The following is a 21,039-nucleotide window of genomic DNA, read 5'->3' on the forward strand; positions in this document are numbered from 1 at the left end:
TACACTTCTTGCTGTCCATCTTTGTTATACCTACCATACTCAAACTCTTCAGGTTATATTCATAAAGGTTTTTCCTTTCTACCACCTTCAAATTCTACATTTCCACTCCATACAATACTGTGGCATAACCATTTCTTCATTCAACCTTCTCCTTGTGTTTATCTCTAGATACATAACACTTTCCATTAATTTCCAGGGTTCAAAGCATAACATTAAGAAGTAAACAAAATCAGACAATAATTAAGTTTATTTACACACATTTTTGGGGTGCCATGACTAGAGAAGCAAAATACCTTGATGGAGCGTCGGACACTCAATGCTGTACAGCCAAACACTAGTCTCCAAAAAACATTCTTGGAGTTGAAGGATAAAAAGTGTCCATGACATAAAACATTCCTACTACATTCATCTAAAGCAAAAACCATTGAAAAATAAATGGGATGAAATAAAGTGAATGACACTCTATCAAGGAGAAAGACAAAATGCATGGATAAAGGACTCCAAAAATTTGTAATAAAAATGAAAACGGTATGACAACAGTATCATACTATCCACTACTCCTGTTCTACTTATAATTGACATATAACTCCTCTCTTCAACACCACTGTTATACAATAGTATAATTACAAATATATTATAAATAATGTGAATTGTGAAAACTACAAAACTTGGAAGAGGCATCACAGACTGGAAGTAATAATTTTTCTATATATATATATTCTCTTTTCTTTTTTCAGCTCAAGACCACAGCTTCCTTCATTGCTTCCACCCACCTGAAATGAGCAATAACGGTTTCCATTTAGTACATACTCTAACAATGTGTGAATGACTTAAAACTCCAACTCTACTAGATAATTTGTTTTCAGTTATTTCACAAGTAAACCCAGAATTTCTTGTTTCTGTTACAATGAAAAACTAAGCATTATATCAAGAATATATGGATTTTGCTATCATTAACAACTATCAATATTTGGTTCTGTTTTCACATTTGAAACTAAAGGCAATTTGATTCCACTTTACCATACAATATTTCTTTGATTTTCAAGGAAGTAGGAGTTAATTAACAAGAACTATCTTTAGTTACTTACTTAGCTGCAAGGTTGGGATCATCTGCATGAAAGACAAGGGGAGCCTGGTTCAGATGTGTCAGGCGAAATACTAAACAGGAATCTATACCATCAGGCAAGTCCGGTATCTAGGAAAAGAAAGAAAGAGAAAATGTTAATCACTTAGCACTATTTAGCACTAACATAAATCTTCACATGCCATTATGAAACTGGGTAAAAGAAAAAAAAATCAAAACTAGTTTTCTATCTTATAAGTATGTTCAGGCATGAAACTGAAGTCTATTCAGCAATACTTGTTCTTGGCAAACTTAAAGAGGATCGCAAAGTTTTCTTTGTTATTCTGAACAATTTCAATCCTAACAATAATAATTTCTGTCTGAAGTCTCACTGACTGGAAAACCTATTGTTCTTAGGTTTTTCCACATATCTAAGAAGAATCTTTGAAATGTCGTCCGTGTTGTGATATGGTTTAACGTCACAAACTCCCCCCTATCGGAAGGCTAGGACAGTGCCCCTCACAAAGGACTTTGTAGTACAGAACTTAACAACTCATGCCCTTGGTTCAACTTCGATGGTGGCAGGGTTTGAACCACTATCCCTTCAACTTTCGCTGCAAGTAACGATGCCCTAACCCGCTCAGCCAGCGAGCTTCCTATATCTGTGTTGTATTAATCTTTAAAGGTGTCCACAGGCAGATGCACCCAATGCTCATACATCCATTGTGGATTTATAACCAACAATGGGCCCAAACAAGTTGGCTCTATTATGGAAATCATCCTTAGTTGGCAAGACTTACTTCACTTGCCGCTCCCACCCTTTTATGCTGGGTTCCTTTGCACCAAGTGTGCCCACCTGAGGTATTTCATTGGATACCCCTGTTACTATGGGTCAGTTTTTGTTTTTTTTTTCCTCCAGCTAGCAAAGGGAGGAGGAGGGGAATATTTATAAGTTGTCTGTTCTCCTTATGTAAAAAAGGGAGAAGGGAACAAGTAGTCAAAGTCAAAAGAGAGATGTCTTAGATCCCATCCAAAGACCAAAGGTTGCAACTCCATGGAAGTTTTGAAACAGCAGGAAGACAATTCTCTCCAATGTCAGTCTCACAGAAAAACCACAACCAGGGACACTAATTGACACTATTTCAGTGCCACATGAATGTTGACTCATTACTGGTCAGTGTTATCTTACATATTCTCTATTAAGATTGAAGATGATACCTGCTTTTCAATGACTGTTTGAGTTACTACAGATTCCACCGAAGTCAATGGCCTTCTTGAGGTCTTAGGCCGGCCACACTTGTGCAGTTTAAACTGACAGTTACAACTGTTCAATTATAACTGTCAGTTGAAACTGCACGTGTGTGGGTATCTCAGTGATACTGAGATACCCACACATGTGCAGTTTCAACTGACAGTTATAACTGAACAGTTGTAACTGTCAGTTCAAACTGCACGTGTGTGGCCGGCATTAAGCAGTGGGTGGGTGACACTGAATCCTGGTCTTCTAATTTATGAGGACACAAAATAGCCCAATAATCCCTGTCAGTTACTTAATAATGACTACCACCCTTTCCATTATATATCAGCATTATAAGGAAGTATTTCCACTGTAGGATGGACCACAAAATCTTTACCTATACACACGTCCACCATACACCTGGTTTTTATACACTGCCTCTCAACCAAAATTCTATAGCCAGTCCTTCCTGTGAGATTTCTGCTACATCAAGAAGTCCTATGTAACTCAGTAACTACTGTAACTAACACTACTTACATGATGATAGGTTAATAAGACAGTAAAGCTTTCCAGTACTGATAGTCACTAGTTTCCAGGTATCTTGCCCATGTCTTCATTTCCAATACACAGTAATCCAGTGAATCATGTGTGTTGATCCTTCCTCTCCACCACCAACTAATTACTATATAAGGTACACCTACTCTATTCCTCCATGTTTTATGTCATGTAACTGGGATGATGTCTGTATACACCTCTCCTATCCCTTCCCTCTCATCCCCTCCACCACTACTTCTACAAGTCTCTTACCTGCTCATTTGTCTCAACGATGTATCCGAGAACAGGTATGCTGAGGAGGGCACAAACGTCTTGTGGCGCGCTGAACTCATAAAGAACACGGTCCTTGAGAACAAACCAGCTCTTTCGCCAGTGACGACGCACAAGCCAATGCAAGTAGCCACACATCTGTGAACCACTGTCATTACCACACACCTGTTAAAAAGGAAAGAGGTCGTGAAATCAGAATATTAACATAACAATATTGAGTTAAAAATTAAATGAACTGTACCTACAATCATGTTTGTCCTCAAAAGTAATGAATCTTATAATAAGTGCAAGACCTATGTAGCTGGGAATTCCTTGTCACTAAAGTTGCCAGTCATTGATATTTTCATGCCTTACATGATAAATGCCTTGACTTGACTTCTCTTAGGATAGGATTACAGGGAGCAGAATACCTAGTCACATCACTTTATCCCACTTTAGCTGTTGTTGTAAAAAGTTTCTGCTAACCTATTACAAAATATTGCATTACTTCATCAATGACTTCAAGGTCTGCCTAGCTCTTTTCCATAATAATAATTGTTACTTGTGTTCCACCGACTGAAAATCTGCAGCCCAACAGGGGCTAGCAATGGTTCTTTGGGTCCTTCCTCTTATAGATATCTCCGGAAAGAAACCTTGGATTGTTGTCTGTGTTGCGTTAGTGTGGGACAGTTTCTCTGTCACATGCTCATGATAGTAGGAAGACAGAAGTAGTCACTGGTTGTCAGCTCTTAAGTGAAAAGGTGAAGCAAATATAGCTGAAGTTGATAGAGATTTTGGGCCCAATCCTGAGACCTAATGTCAGGTCTTTGGTGGGTAATTGCAGATGAAGGTGAAGGTGTTGTTGAAGGATTTTGAAGATAAGCAATAGTGAGATGATTCTGTCTTCCATTCATCTTACAGGTACCCATTCTTGGTCCATTTCTTTACCATATACGTGACTATATTGTATCTTCTTTTCATCTAGTTAATAGCAAATTCTATACCATTCTTTAACCCCTTCCATACAATGATGCCTATGTAGGCATCATGACGTGTGAGTGATATAAGGATGCCGGCGTCAGTGTCTTGATTATATTAATATTTATTTTGTAGTTGTAGCTGAGTGACCCGTATTGAAGAGGTTAAGGAACAGTTCTTGGTCAAAGCAATGAGTACCATTTTCAATTTTACTACCATCAGCATTATTAGCATCCAATAATAATAGTCTACATGTGGTGGTCCTGTGTCAGGGATGCCAGAAAGAATCATCTCCTTGTTGTTCATCTTCGAATCCCATCAACACCCTTACCTCTATCTTTAGATGAAGCCTTAATGAGATAGGCACACAACTTTCAGACCAGGCTCAAGATTGTTATCATATTTGACCATTTTCCATCTACTTTTTCAAATAAGGAGATCTAACAACCAGTAACTGCTTCTCTCTTTCTCCTACCACCTATTGAGAGAAACAAACCCAAATTAACACAACACAGATTGGTGCCACCTGTGTAAGAGCCAGAGGTAGGGGTGTACTGTGGCTGATTGGTTCCCAACTCCAAGTGTTGGTGGGTGGTCCGATGACAAAAATGCTGCCACACCAGGACAACTCCACTACAAATTGACTACAAACAGCCCCAACCAAATCTACAGCCACACTTCTCACCAATTGGACAATGGAACACAAATACATACTACAGCTCAATGTCAACAAGACTCATACCACACACACATATACCCAAGATTCATGGTATAACATACAATACATCCATGTCATTCAGACAACAGATCATAAACATAAACACTAGATGCACACCTAGACTTAATGCACCTGAATCAATTGTAGGAACAACATTTGGACAAAACAAAGAAACTATTAGTACAGTTTACAAACAAAGCATATGCTCAATGATGAATTATATGAGCCTTGCATGTATTCCTAATATCACTAAGACACACCACAACACCCTACAGACCATACAAAACAAAGCCCTAAAGACAATTACAGGCTGCACAAACACAACATCTACATGAAACGAAAGTCATCAACATCGAGGATCACCTTGACATGAGAGGCACACAAACACAGCACACCCTCTACACTACATAGCAGAACACCCACACATGCCAAGAAACATCAAAACGGCATCCAAATATCTATATCTTGCACAAATACTCTCTTCTCTTCCTCCACAAGCACCAGACACCAGCCTCCACAAGCATACTCATATAACTCACTGCTCCATCAACAAATGGGAATACAATACATTGCTGCATGCCAGACCCCCTGATATCCATTCCTCTGATTCCTCTCTCCCTTGAAAGGAGAGTCCACCTGGCCAGACTGCAGTGCAGCCACCATCTAGCCCTTCTAAGCTACTAGAAGAGGCTGGATGACTGCATCCCAGATAACTGTCCAGAATGCAATGCTTCACCCCATACTGTACAACACATTATGGAAGACTGCATTGTACATAATCACACTTGCCAACAACATAATATGCACTCTATACAGGATTAGTGGGAAAACCCCGTTCCACCCATGGATTTCCTTGGAGACAGGACTGTTCAGCCAGACAGTCTAGGGAATGACAACAATAACAACAAAACACAGACAACAGTCCAACATTTCTTCCTGGGGAAATCTATGAGAGGACCTGAAGTCTTGCTAACTATTGTAAGGTTGCATGTTTCTAGGCAATGAAACTCAGACAACAATTACTATTATGATTAGCATTATCATACTGAATAAGTGGTACCAGAAGTCTAGTGACTTCACAACTGAAATATAGTACAATGTAATATCTACCTCATTACTGCCTGAAAACTGATTTTTTGAGGCAAGTATTAGGGTGACATCTCAATGAGTGCTCGCTACCTAGTTACCTCTTTAAGTCTCTCTGGAACCTTCTTTGAACGTGATCTGGCATTGTCCCTCACAGTGCGTCTGAACTGTGCCTTCTGGGCATCATGTAGTCGTTTGATTTGGCTTTCTTCATCACCATCTGACAAATCACGGAAGCTCTGCTCAAAGTCTTCGTAGAGGATGAGGAAACATGTGTCACAGACACGTGCTGACTGGTACTTGATGTAGTGGAGTGGGGCACGGTTATCCGAGCACCTGTCACACACAACCTGGGAGCAAAAGAACACTCAGCAGATAGATACAAACACTTTTTTCACATTCAACTTCATTATGAAGAAGCAAAAGGAAAGTAATACAGTAGTGCCAATATTCCCTTCTCCAGATATCTAACATAAAAAGAAATCATGATGTGACTGTCTATTGGTGGGGAGGTACAGTACAATCATATCCAATTATAATGAGTAAAGCTGGCAGTGGGATGAAAATGTGCCCATGTCCTGCTTTCAGTAGACAAACATATGTACTTACTCTGCCACAGGCGCGGCAGTGGTGGCGTCGGAAGGTGAGGGTGAATTCGGCCGTGCAGCACTGACACATAGTCACACGGTAGTCAGGGATCCAGACAGGGGCCTGTGAAATAAAGAATAAGAATGATCACTTTTATTTTTTGATGGGTAGAGGATCTGGCATAAAACAAATATGCAGTGCTCAGAGGAAAGACTGATGGGCAAACTCAAGGGTGCTTCTAAGGTTTTAGGGGGGGGGGCTCAAGTAGGATTTGGTCTTCAGGCTTTCACATATAAGTGAAATCTCAATTTTAACAACATCCCAAGGATGAGCATACTTATTACTGGGCATGGGAAATGAATAGTGTGTGAGGAAGGGGTGTTAGGGGGTTCCCAAATTAAATAAAGCTTTGGTTCAGGGATAACCCAGTAATTTAGGGTCCTAAGTAGTATATATTTACTTATCTATACACCAGAAGGCCTCATCTCCATCCTCCACCCATCCCACACTTATGTTCTTGCGCAGAACTGCAACTCAATTGTAGAACAGAAAATAAATAAATATATAAGTAAATAAAATGAAATGATAAAAAAAAAAAAAAATCTGCTCACTTTGGAATTACTTTACCCTGACCCTTGTTTTCCATCGCAAACCCTTTGTGTGAGGGAGTAAAAGTGGTGAAGAGCCCTTGCCAAGAGGTTGAAGCCATCACCTTTGCCCTATGTGGAAAGTCAATGTAGTGAATCGGAGAGTCGTGTTGGAATCGAATCCACAACTAAACGAATGCGAGGTCAACACGCTCCTGATTATGCCGCCAACGCACACTTTATATGCTTATTCTGGCTAACATTAGATGATTCTATTCAACTGAGGGAAAACGGCTACAAGAGTTGAAGAACAATATTTCATCTTTCTTCGTGAACCAACTATATTCTTTTGATGAAGATAAAAACCGTTATCCGCCAGGGTTCAAAATATATAACCGCCAACGTTACAGCACTTGGCAAACAATCTTTTACACGACCCAGGGTCACATTCCGAACTCAGCTCACCTGCTTGCCCAGAGTGGCGGTGGAGGGCATCGTGTAGGTGGACGTCTTGGCTTGAAGAAAGGTGGAGCGCCTGCATGCGTTGTCTTCGATGGCATATCGTAGTGCCTCCAACCATTCATCACGCTCGCGGGCACAACTGAGAAAGAAAAGGAACGCTCAGAAATACAGTCGACATTCCATGAGGGAGAAGCATAGATACCCTTATACATATTCAACATCGACCCTTTTCCTTTGCAGTAGCTAAAATATATGCATCAATGACAAAGAATACCTAATACTACACTGCCCTACACTCACTCCAGACATCATAAAATCTCCTCATTGAGTGACTCATGGCCTTGGGCTTGCCCGGTTTCCTGCGGGATCGCTGTGTGTGTTCATTCATGTATACACATATGCACCTAGTGGTGCATTTTTAAGGGATCAGATACAAATACTATTGAATTTATAATGAAAAAATGCAAATACATATACGTTAATTCCTAGGTTAAAAATAAAATTGCAAGTGCAAAAACCTATATTAGAAGATTAGTATAAAATAGTTTTGATAAACGGGCTGAAAATCTTCACAAACGTAAAATAATGTTTTCCCTGTATGTCAAAAAATTATTATATCAGCAAATGCTTTGAAATATTATTCAAACAAATCCCAAATACATATACAATTGCACTGAAATATTTTTTTAAAGTCTATTTATTCTCAGGAAATATAAAGAAAGGAATTTCAATAACAAATCGTCAGAACAAATTATAGCGCTAATTAATATTTAGAAAATATTTTATATATCAGTAGAAATTCGATCTAACGAAATAATTCAGCCTAGGACGATTCTGGTAAATCGAACTTTCTAGCAAATCAAACTTCCATTATACAACTGACATACCTCGATATAACGAAAATTCCTATAAAACTGACATCCTGTTACATCCTTGGTGGTAATATTAAGCACAATTTCTTTTTTTCTAATCAACGGTCATTTCCGTAAAATATAGGGCGTTTCCAGTCAATCTTTCGTCATTACATGCACACAGACTTTCTGCATTACCATAACGAAATTCTTTAATCCGTTAAATTGAGCTTTTCAATAAATCTAGTGTGTGTGTGTGCGAATTCTTTCGTAGTGTTGGCTTGGGTTATATTTTCATCTAACTTATTCAACAAGTCTACATTTCTGTGTGGAAATCTGTAGTTCCTGTTATCTTTTAAACAGGCGGTTATATATATATATACATATATATATACATATATATATATATATACATATATATACACATATATACATTATATATATATATATATATACATATATATATACATATACATATATACATCTATATATATATACATATATATATATGTATATATATATATATATATATATATATATATATATATATATATATATATATATATATATATATATGGTTACAATTTATTTATCATTCTTTAAGTGTGTGTGTTTCACCATGGTCTTGGATCACGTGTTGGACTTGTGATCACCGGAAGAGAACTCAGAGCTCATATAAGATCGATCTATGGATAATGCTGTGACCTTAAGCACACATATACCCAACTCCCCACCCACGAGAATTGGAGTAACGACTCGCAGCGTAGCGATACTGAAATCTGTTCAGCCCTGGGCGGGATTCGAACCCGGACCGCCGTAGTAGCGGCCGCGAACGCTACCATTGCGCCGTCGTGTGAACGTGTATGCGCGCGTGCGTGCGCAACTAAATACTTATACGTAATTAACAAACATGTATCCACTGGGAAATTTAAAACCAGTCGTCTAGAGTTTCTGATATTTATATCTGAAATTCTCAAGGTAGAGAAGATATACGAGACACAGTGACACGGTAAGGTAGAGACTAAATCCTGTTGGAGCTACGATTCTCCCAGCCATCTCGCATTACATTTCGCAACAACACTTAAGAATTAGTTACTTTAATTTATAAAAGTCCTTGGCCTGGGTTCATGTTTTTAGTAAGACTATATAATTGATCAAACTAGGTTCATTCCTTTGGAAGTAGAATTTACTATTATTTGTATATTATTTGTATTAATATATCAATATTATTACTATTACTATTATTATTATTATCATTATCGCTATTATCATTATTACTATAATTATTATTATTATTATCATTATTATTATTATTATTATTTTAAATGTACCAGTCTACGTAATAGTCGTTACGCGACATTTGAATGCCAAAACATGGTATTTTGCCCACCGAAGCTATTAAGCTGCCCCGTTCTTGTTTTCAATTCCTTAACCGTTTCATTACATTACATAAATAATTCAAAAGGCAATACATGAATTGATCTGATAACATATCTTATTGAGTGGTTGACAAATATTGACAGAAGACATAGTCTGGGATAAATGACTATCAAGATGGCAACAAGAAATTAAAGAAGGACGAAATGAAGTACAGTCTTCTGTACAAATATATATATATATATATATATATATATATATATATATATATAAATATATATATATATATATATATATATATATATATATATATATATATTTACTGAAAGAGAAACAGACCAAATTGTCAAAGTAGATATATTTAGGGAGTGAGTGGTGGGAGAGAAACGAAGAGAGTTTAGGAGATAATTTACTCTAACGTTACGACAAACATGATCTTCTTTAGTGTTGTTTGACAATTCTTTGAAGAATGCTGGTTCCAACATTAAATCAATTCCTAAATCATCTTCATATTTCTCCCACTACCCAATCTCTCGTTTGTCTTACTAAATGGGTATATTTGGTACATGGAGGTAGGTATAGAGACCATTATACAGCACTATAATCTATGCGACAGACAAAACTCAAGACGCAGATATAAGTATATTTTTCTTTTGTTTCCAGATAAACGTTGTAGGCGGAATCTAATGAAATTTACGAAACGTAGACTTGCCCCGGCCATTACCTCCTCTCACAAATCACCATTACCAACATCTACTACCAGTAGATCTACACATGATTAATACGCAGAACAGATTTTAAGCCTATTTGACCGATTTGATCAAGCAAAAACTTGAAGTAAAAAAAAAAAAAAAAGATTTTCATATTGTCTTTCAATATTTAGTATATCAATACTTTAATGCTTTTTTGGTTAGGACTTACACACTACACGAAAATGAATCATCAATCTCGAATTCTTGTAGAAGCTATGTTACCCAACTTCTAACTGTGCCTCGCAACTCTCAGCACCTAACTGACCTGGCCTGTAGCGTGAATGATCTCGTATTGGAGATTACGCTGAACTCGTTCTTGAAGTCCTCAGCCTTGGGCGTGTCCACCCTCATGCCTTCGAGGGGCAGCTCGTAGTTGAGGCGAAGGGGAACCCCGACCCCGCTGGCGGCGTAGCTCGTATAAAGGAGAACGTCCGACAGCTGCAGGAGGGAAAAGAATTTTAATCTGAATCGAATGCAACATCTGATAAATAATTTAAAAAAAATCCTGTAAAAATGATTAATATATGAATTAAATGAATGAATACATAAATAATGTAATTACATAATTGCATTGAATAGGTAATTCAATCATTAAATATGTAAATGAATGAGCAAATAAAAATCAACAAATAAATGAATAAGTGATCTGAATGGAATGCAACATCTGATAAAAAAAATCCGGTAAAATAGATTAATATATAAAATAAATGGATGAATATATAAACAATTCAATTACATAATTAAACAGGTAAATCAATCATTAAATATATAAATGAATGAACAAAGAAGAAATAAATTAATAAATGAAAAAATAGGGAAATAAATATAGATGGGAATAATCACATACAAACACACAGATAAATAGTATATTTGGGACAAACTGAAGAAAGGGAGAAATATAACCTTTACACAAACACACAAAACAAAAACAAAAGGCTTGTTAACTTTCAGATGTACGTGTACACACTCGTGAGAGTACGTGCACACACACACACACACACACACACACGCACACACACGCACACACACACACACACACGCACACACACACACACACACGCGCGCGTGCGCGCGCGCGTTACAGGCGGAGAACATGATTAATTTTAAAGTAAATTTTGATAGTTGCATACCACTTCAGCAGAGAGGAGAGAGAGAGAGAGAGAGAGAGAGAGAGAGAGAGAGAGAGAGAGAGAGAGAGAGAGAGAGAGAGAGAGAGAGAGAGAGAGAGAGAGAGAGAGAGAGAGAGAGAGAGAGAGAGAGAGAGAGAGAGAGAGAGAGACAGAGAGAGAGAGAGAGAAAGACAGAGAGACAGAAAGAGAGAGAGAGAGAGAGAGAGAGAGAGAGAGAGAGAGAGAGAGAGAGAGAGAGAGAGAGAGAGAGAGAGAGAGGTGAGAGAGTATGTGTACGTGCTTACCAACTTGTATTTGCCTACTTGTAATATACAGGAAAGGACTTACATTCGTGGGACCTAGTCTCCTTTTCTCCAAAGTTGTGTGTGTGTGTGTGTGTGTGTGTGTGTGTGTGTGTGTGTGTGTGTGTGTGTGTGTGTGTGTGTGTGTGTGTGTGTGTGTGTGTGTGTGTGTGTGTGTGTGTGTGTGTGTGTGTGTGTGTGTGGGCGCGCGCGCGCGACTGAATCATAAACACAAGGGGGTGTAGCAGCAAGGCAATGTGACAACAGTCTTCGTCACCATCTACGCGTATCCGGACGAAATAAAACAGGATGCAACACCAAACGACTACAAGCCTTGTGTTCATAAACTACATTATATTTATCACAATATACACATTATTATGGCTACATGTGGAAGCTATCTTAAAGTTGATAAATTGCATTATGAAACGGCCTTCAGCTAGGCTGAGTCATCGGCTTCCTGTGCAGTGATTGGTTCACTGAAAATGGTGACGTCATGTCGATGTCGTCTGTGTCGTTCACTCAACAGTTATGTGATACAAAGAATCTTTGGGTTAACGTTGTTAGATTTTATTCATTTGAAAGGACGTCATGACAGTGATGAATCTATATTTATTATAACGTTTTCCTACCTTTCACTTTTTCACAAACGCACGTGGCTGAACCTAAGATTATAACAAATGTTTTTCAAAACTCTTTCAGCAACTTCTTGTTCATCTGTCTGTTACAATTGGGTTATATACAGCAGAAGAAAATTCCCTATGTTCACCTACTACCCGAAAGTTTAAATATATTTCAGGCAATGATAAAATACATGTTACACCTATAAACTCCCACTCTGTTATCATTTCTTATCTCGTAATCCAAACGATAGTACGAGATAACGTGATATAGAACCTATTGTAAAGCATTTTCGTTACAAACAACATATCGGTAATCCTACTTCAACAAATTACATTACGAAAATGATCCTCATTTAGTTTCGAGAAATGTCGTGAACTTATAAATTACGAACATCACCATACCACAAATATCACCAAAACTATGAGCTTCTATCTACAACATGTATATGAACGCACATACGCACACACGCATAAAATCAGCATACTAATGCGCACACAGTAACACTCACTCATTTCATAACTGAGTCATTCTCATTCACATTACCGTTTTAGATTATCAGAGCAGGCGAAATACTAATTATACACTATGCTAAATGTGCAGCATATTGCGTACCTACTGCATGCATGCGTACATCTTATTATATATGCTGAACACAGATGCATGCAGCCCTTTACCGTATCTGAACCAAGAATGAAGAAAATCACATATCGTGACGACAACAACAGGGAGAATTAGTTCTGGCGTTCAACCGTTTAGTGAATAACAGTTGGCATTCTTTCAGTGTGCCCGTGTATTTGATTTGTAGAACTCTGTGTACCAATACTACTTTCTAGTGTATTATTATTGTCATGTTATTTAAATGCAGTCACTAGGCTACCCTGCATAAAATGTTGGTGAAAATAATAGTCAATTCCTTGACGTTTTATTTCGGCTTTGGTGTCTTGTATTTTTTTTAAGTTGCGACGTTAATTTTGATACTGTATATGAAGTTTGTTTTCGAAATCACTTGGCGTGTCACTTTTGGTACTTCTTTCAGTAAACATAACGCTCTCACCAACAGGAATTCTGTCTAATTGATATTCTTAGGAAGGGAAAAGGAAAAAAAATTGCGGATGATATAAACAATAAGTGCATGGCAAACCATTACACGAGACCAACTTAGCAAAGTCGACAAGGTCCATACATAACCTTGGCTTCATTTGACAGGATTATTATTATACTAATAATAATGATAATAATAATAATAATAATAGTAATAATGATAATAATAATAATGATAACAATAATAATAATATTAATAATAATGATGATAATAATAATAATAAAATTATAATAATGATAATAATAATAATAACAATAATAATAATAAAATGATAATGATAACAACAACAATAATAATAGTAATAATAATAATAATAATGATAATAATAATCAAATAATAATAATAATGATAATAGTCAGTTTCAGGGTCTCTACCGGACAGGCCGGCACATGAGGTGTTAAATAGGATGTTGAATGGGTTTTATTTGTGTGTGATAAGGGTGTGTAGTTTGACTATGGTACACCGGCTATAAAGGAGGAAATGTCATATATATATATATATATATATATATACATATATATATATATATACATATATATATATTTCTGTTGAATAATACAGCATACTCGGGGTTGGTAATCTTCTTTTTAATACTTTCAATCCTTCTCTGAGTATGCTGTATTATTCAATAGAAAATGTATTCAAGAAAATCTGCTCCCCAAATTTACTAATATATATAGATATATATATACATATATATATATATATATATATATATATATATATATATATATATACATATATATATACATATACATATATATATATACATATATATATATATATATATATATATATATATACATATATATATTATATATACATATATATATATATATATATATATATATAGAGAGAGAGAGAGAGAGAGAGAGAGATAATGGATCACAAACGTTACATCATACATGACGTCTTGTTACAATCCTCAAGGTCTGATTCAAGTGTAGGGCTAAGTGGAGTGGGGTGTGGGGGGAATCAAGTACTTCACACTAAAGTGCGGCACCTGCCTTCGCATTCATCTTTTGTTTATCTTCCTCTCGGGGTTCCTCATCTCACCCTCCTCCACTTCCTGTGGAACATCGCTCAAGTGGAACATGAGGGAGTGGGAGGTGTCGTTCGAAGGTTAGCAAGTGGAGGGTAACCTGGGACTTGGTCAACAGGTATTTCTGGTCGAGGAGGACCCGTATAATGAAGGGTCTCCATATGATTGGTGTCGGCGTGCGCGCACCGACATTTGTACTCTAAAATGATTTGTTTGGTTGGTTGGTTTTTGCAAGCAAGCGCGCGTGTGTGTGTGATATATATTGTATTATGTTACGTTTCATTATATTGCTACAAAGTCCACTGTAAGGGGCACCGTCCTAGCCTCCCGATAGGAGGGGTTTGTGACGTTAAGCCAAATCAATCAATCATTTTGCATACATGAAACACACACACGTACACGCACACACACACACACACACACACACGTACACACACACACACGTACACACACGTACACACACACACACGTACACGCACACACACACACACACACACACACACACACACACACACACACACACACAGAGCGGGTACATGTGTCACTCCAGTTGGGGACAACCACGATGTAAAAATCCTTAGAATTAAACTAAAATTCACTATTAACTGAGTGCTCAGGAAAACTGTAGATTGTGATGAAGGAAATATGGAAGGAAATATGATGAAGGAAATATGATGAAGAAAATATGATGATATTGTCGGTGGTGTTAAATAGAACTAATAATGATGACAATAGTGAGGGACTGGTGGTGAAAAAGATAGTGATGGGGAGACAAGTGGTGCCAGACTAGTGGTGATAGTGTTGGTAAAGCAGAAGCGGTGACAACACAATGTTGATATAATGAGAATGGTAAGAAGCTATTTAGTGCCGTTTTAGAGGTTACGGTGATAGTTGTGTGCTTGTGCTTGATGCACGCTGGTGTCGAGGGAGTGGTGGGGGTGGGGGGCGGGTCTCAACGCATCAAGCCCTGAAGGATGTAGCCTATTCAAGCAATGCCTTTGTCGGCAGATGGCTCCAATGACTGTGGTGGTGAGGGACGTTGCATAGAATCATCTCCCTACCGGGTCGTATCCAAACCATATCAACACCCTTGGCTTCATCTGGAGACTCTGCCTAACATTCGATCTCCAGTTGTCTACGTATGGAGATTCAACAACCCGCGACTGATCTCCTACTAGCGAGTGACACAGAAAGAGGCCCTAAAAAAAAAAAAAAAAAAAAAAAAAAAAAAAAAAAAGGACATAATGGTAACTGATCAATTATAAATAACAGGAAATATTTTCTTGGCAACTCATCCCATCAACCGTGACGCATTTTAAGAAATCCGCTCAATAATAGCTGAGAACGCGCGATGTCACGGTGGGTTGGGAGTGTCTGAATTTGGCTCCAAAAGGCTCCCGACAGACCAAAGGCCCTTTCAACGCCTGGTCCGCCTCCCAGCTGAATAAAATCGCCCGACGCTTGACGTAAACCACGTCTGAGAACTGCGTCACAGTATTGAAGGGGTCCAGGAACTTCGCGTGATGGTCCGAACGAGACGTCGCTCTCTCAGACGCTTTCTCGTGGGAGAAGAGAAGAGAGAGAATGAGTCGACACCCAGAAGGAGGTCAACATAGATACAATTTTCATTTATTTATTTGTTTATTTTATCTACTGACTTATTCATCTACTTATGTATTTTATCTATTTATTTACTTATCTATTATTTATCCGTTTGTTTATATTATTGGTCTATTTTCTATTATATCTATTTTTTTTATATATCGATTTGCTTGTTTGTTTATGTTCTGTAACTTCTTTTGGACCGAGCAGTTCTTGACTATTTTCATCTGGCTATCATCTCAAGCTACTTTATTCAGCTGTACGTGACTCTGGTGATAAAAGCGATATATATATATATATATATATATATATATATATATATATATATATATATGTATATATATATATATATATGTATTGGGGCGGTGCATTTTCCAGCTCATGGACAGCCAAACCAATCCAACATCTTTATCTATCCACTTCGACTCTTTTTACTTTTTTCTTCTTCACAGAAGGAATTCCGACAAGTGGCGACAATTCCTTGTGGCAGCGGGTGACGCAGAAACTGACGACTGCCCCCCCCCCTCCAAGTAGTAATAGCTGAGCAGTTACACTCGAGTTCTTCACGGCAATGATGGTGACGATGACGATGACAATAATGATGATGATGATGATGATGATGATGATGATAATGGTGATGATGATAATGGTGATGATGATAATGATGAGGACGATGATGGTTACGATGATGATGGTGATGATGATGACGATGATGATGGTCATGGTGACGATGGTGATGATGATGGCGATGATGGTGATAATGATGAGTTGTAGTAGTAATAGTAGTGGCATTTGTAGTAGTGGTAGTATTTGTAATTGTAATAGTAGTAGTAATAGTAGTGCCGTGTTGCTATCATTATCATCGCTGTTATTACTACTACTAAGATGATTAATAGTAGTACTAGCAGCAGCAGTATTTGTAGTAGTAGTAGTAGTAGTAGTAGTAGTAGTAGTATTTGTAATAGTACTAGTAGCAGTATTAATAGTGCCGTATTGCTATCATCATCGCTGTTGTTACTAGTACGATAATTAATAGTAGTACTAGCGGCACCAGTATTTGTAGTAGTAGTAGTGGTGGTGGAAGTAGTAGTAGTAGTAATAGTAGTAGCAATTTGTAGTAGTAATAGTAGTATTTGTAGTAGTTGCAGTATTTGTAGTAGTAGCAGTAGTAGTTATAGTAGTAGTAATTTGTAATAGTAGTGGTAGTAGTAGTAGTAGTAGTAGTAGTAGTAGCAGCAGTATTTGTAGTAGTAGCAGTAGTAGTAATAGTAGTAGTAATTTGTAGTAGTAGTAGTAGTAGTAACTTCCTTTGCAAACGCGGTCACGTCAAATGAAAGGCTCGACATCCAGGCCACCAAACAGGCACGCTTTTCACATCACCACTTTCCCCCCTTGAACATCTAGACAATGGCAAAAAGCAAAAAGAAGAAAAAAGAAGAAAAAAGAAGAAAAAAGAAAACGGTGGGTGGGTGGGATGGGGGGATGAACATATCTTGAAGCTTCTGCTCGGAGTAAACAGTGACAGCTATTGTACTCTCTAATATTGATTGGGTCGTACCCAATGTTCAAAATATCTCTTTTATACGCTGGCCCGCCACCCTCCCTACCTACTTTCAGCATTGGCACACTTGAAAGATTTCATTTTGGTGATCGCCAGCTTCTCTATGTTTAGATGACTGGCGCAACTCCATTGGTGTAATATTCTCAAAAAATAAGTGAAGCTTGTACTAATGGATGAAGCTTCGGTTAGCATATCAATAAACCCCTCTGGTAAAAGGAAATAATCTCAGGAGGAAAATATCCCCCAACAAGGAAAAAATCCCCAAAAGGAAAATATCCCTCTAAGGTTAAATAAAAACAGTCAAGGGTAAAAAAAAAAAAAAAAAAAAAGTAGGTTAGGTTAGGTTAGGTTAGGTGAGGTTAAGTTAATTAACAGCAACAAAGTTAAAATTTTCCTTGAGAGAAATGAATCCTGGGGGATTTTTTCCCTGTGGGGGATTTCATTTCCTACGGAGGATATTTTTCCTTTGGGGATTTTTTCCCTAGAATCAACCCCTTCCGTGCCAGGTGGCACCTGTCGTATGTGAAAGAGTTAGTTTGTTGATGGCCAATCAGCTGATGCCTAGGGTTACATTGAATCATTGTATCATGTGATATCATCTAAATATATATTTGATATGAAATGTTTTTTGTAAAGCTGTGATTCTTCTTTCTCTCGACTCCCCAACCCCCCACACAGAAAGTTGGCTTGATAGAAAAAAAAAAAAAAAGGTAATAAGTATGTTGTTATTCAACAAATATTACACCCAAGAAAACTTACTTCCCACATACACACACGCACGCATATATATATATATATATATATATATATATATATATATATATATACACAAACACACATCCTAATTCTGACGTCAATAGGCATGATATGACGTCACACGGTGTTATGATGCCATAAGATATAATTTTCTTTCTTGTTTTCCTCAAGTGAGAAAAACCATTGTGACGTCACGGGATAACAAAACCCCCAGAAGTGCACAACCCTCATATCAGCTCTAACAACTCTGACGTCACATAATCCCTTTTCCTGTTGATGATGTTACACGAGTGTCGCCAGGCAACTTTATTCAGTTAAGTATCCCCCACCCGCAGAGCTCGAGCAGTGAATTTTTTTTTAAAATTACCTCGGTTAAATATTTTCCTATGTTAATGATGTTTACTTTACTAATATCTGTCGTCAGGTGATTTTATTCAGTTAAGGGAAACGGCCCTCCTCAGAAGACGAAAGATGAATAATGATGGTATGTCTGTACGTCTTCCTTCCCTACGGAGTCAAGTACTCATGTTGGATACAAACACCATCAAATACCTTCCTTATCTGAGATAATTTCCGTTAAGCCACGGCCCCGCCCACAGACTGGACCAATAGGAGACACTCTTGATACCCACGGGGATCGCTGATTGGCTGTAACTGAAAGGAGCAGCGTCTCCAGCCACAACGTCCTCTTTGTGTCTGAACTTAGGAAACTGAGCGTCTGCTCTTGATGCGAGACCTTGCGTGCGCGAGGGACCCAGGCGTCGGCGGCACTGGCCTGATACTTCTCTTTCCTTTCTTTCTTCTGTTCTTTTCTCGTGGGGGTTATTGTGACGTCAGCGCTGTGACCTTTCTTGCTGAAGAATGTGGACCCCTCACCCCAACCGCCTTCATGGCGCGATTAACCTTTTCAGCTCTTTGGAGGTGTGTATCCGGGAGTAGGACTAATGTCCTAGTCTGGACACCAGGTTGAGATCACTCTTAATTTTCTCCTTTTTCCTTCTGCAAGTCCAACGTGCCAGAATCTTAGCTGGCTTCGACTTTAGGGTCCTTGGGGGAACTTCAGCCACAGCACAACGATAACTGGACTATGCCTATGCGTTTGAAGGTGTGAGAAATACCATACACAGTGTACATATCAAGGATAAATAAAATCAGATTTGCGTATGTGCGTGTGTGTATATTCCATTTGAGCGTGTACATACCAGTATGTGTGTGTGTGTGTGTACCTAATTGTATCTATTTAATTGTAATATACATTAAGAGGCTCCACCCGTGGGGTCACGTCTCCTTTTCTTCAAGTGACATACCTCTTTTGAATTCGCTCATGGTGTGTGTCTATGCGTGTGTGTGCATGCAAATGTGCTTGTGTGTGAGTGTGTGTGTGTGTGTGTGTGTGTGTGTGTGTGTGTGTGTGTACAAACATATGCCTGCATGTGCATTTGTTGGTCATTCTGTCACCAATAACCAGCGTTTCTATCCTTGGAGGGCAATATCACATAGGAGAGGAGCTGTATACAGCGGCTGGTACAGAAGAGGGAAGTAGATTGGAGAAGTTGAAGTTGATGAACGAAGGAACGAATTGAATAAAAATGGATCAGCATATTTTCCTCCTGATCGGAGATTAGTCCCCGATCACGAAAGAATGATAAGGAACCCTGGTCCATAGGGGTGCCTGCGGGTGTGTATATAAACGTGTGCACATATAGACTTGTGCTTCCGTCTACACAAGTGTACGTAGATATATTACGTGTGCACAAACATGATTACGTGTACATAATACATACACACGCATACAAATGTGCGTGTGTATGTATATACATAGATATACACGTATACACACAGATATGTGCGTCAATAAGCACATACAGACGTGTGTACGTGTATACATACACGTGTGTATATACGTACACATGTGCGTGTGTGTATATTCCTCGCAACGCTGAGTCCGGGTCACCAATTGTGACAAAATGGATCATCTTGTAGCAGGAAACCAAAGCTCCTCCTTGGAAGGTCCTACTTGGAAGGTCCTACTTGTTAGCTTCTCCTTGGAAACTCCTCCTCAACAAGTCCTCCTTAACAGGTCCTACTTGGCAAGTCGTCCTCGACAGGTCCTACTCGAGAGGTACTCACTAGCAGAACCTCCTTCTCGACATGTCCTCCTTGGCAGGTCCTCTTTGGTAGGTCCTCCTTGCAGGTCCTCCTTGACATGTCGTCCTCGAGAAGACCCTTACTGCGTCTACCCGACCTGTTCCCAACAGTCGATCTTTTCATCTAATCTGTTTGATCCATCACGAGAGGAACTGCGGGGATCGAGTGTCGACCACCCTTGGGCTGTCCTCTCGCTGCTATTCCCCCCCCCTTTATGGAGGAGGATGACGTCATTTATGTGACGTCATAAACATGTGACGTCATGGGTTACAATAGTGTTATTTTTGTAA

At 38.4% G+C, this 21,039-nt stretch overlaps 1 protein-coding gene across 1 annotated transcript in view; it reads right to left on the reverse strand.

The window, feature by feature from the left end:
• Window positions 1-232: 232 nt before the first annotated feature.
• Window positions 233-21,039, reverse strand: part of LOC143037700 (FYVE, RhoGEF and PH domain-containing protein 6-like) — a 26,693-nt gene continuing 5,886 nt past the window's right edge. Inside the window, exons 4-10 of the mRNA XM_076206240.1 lie at window positions 10,769-10,941; window positions 7,527-7,662; window positions 6,496-6,597; window positions 5,988-6,236; window positions 3,108-3,290; window positions 1,089-1,195; window positions 233-773 (exon numbers count right to left, since the gene is read on the reverse strand). Of these exons, the coding sequence (XP_076062355.1) occupies window positions 734-773; window positions 1,089-1,195; window positions 3,108-3,290; window positions 5,988-6,236; window positions 6,496-6,597; window positions 7,527-7,662; window positions 10,769-10,941 (990 nt within the window). The 3' untranslated portion in view covers window positions 233-733. The remainder of the gene's footprint in view (window positions 774-1,088; window positions 1,196-3,107; window positions 3,291-5,987; window positions 6,237-6,495; window positions 6,598-7,526; window positions 7,663-10,768; window positions 10,942-21,039) is intronic.

This window comes from Oratosquilla oratoria, chromosome 23, assembly GCF_046742065.1.
Source record: "Oratosquilla oratoria isolate Oo_2021 chromosome 23, ASM4674206v1, whole genome shotgun sequence".
Lineage (NCBI taxonomy): Eukaryota > Metazoa > Arthropoda > Malacostraca > Stomatopoda > Squillidae > Oratosquilla > Oratosquilla oratoria.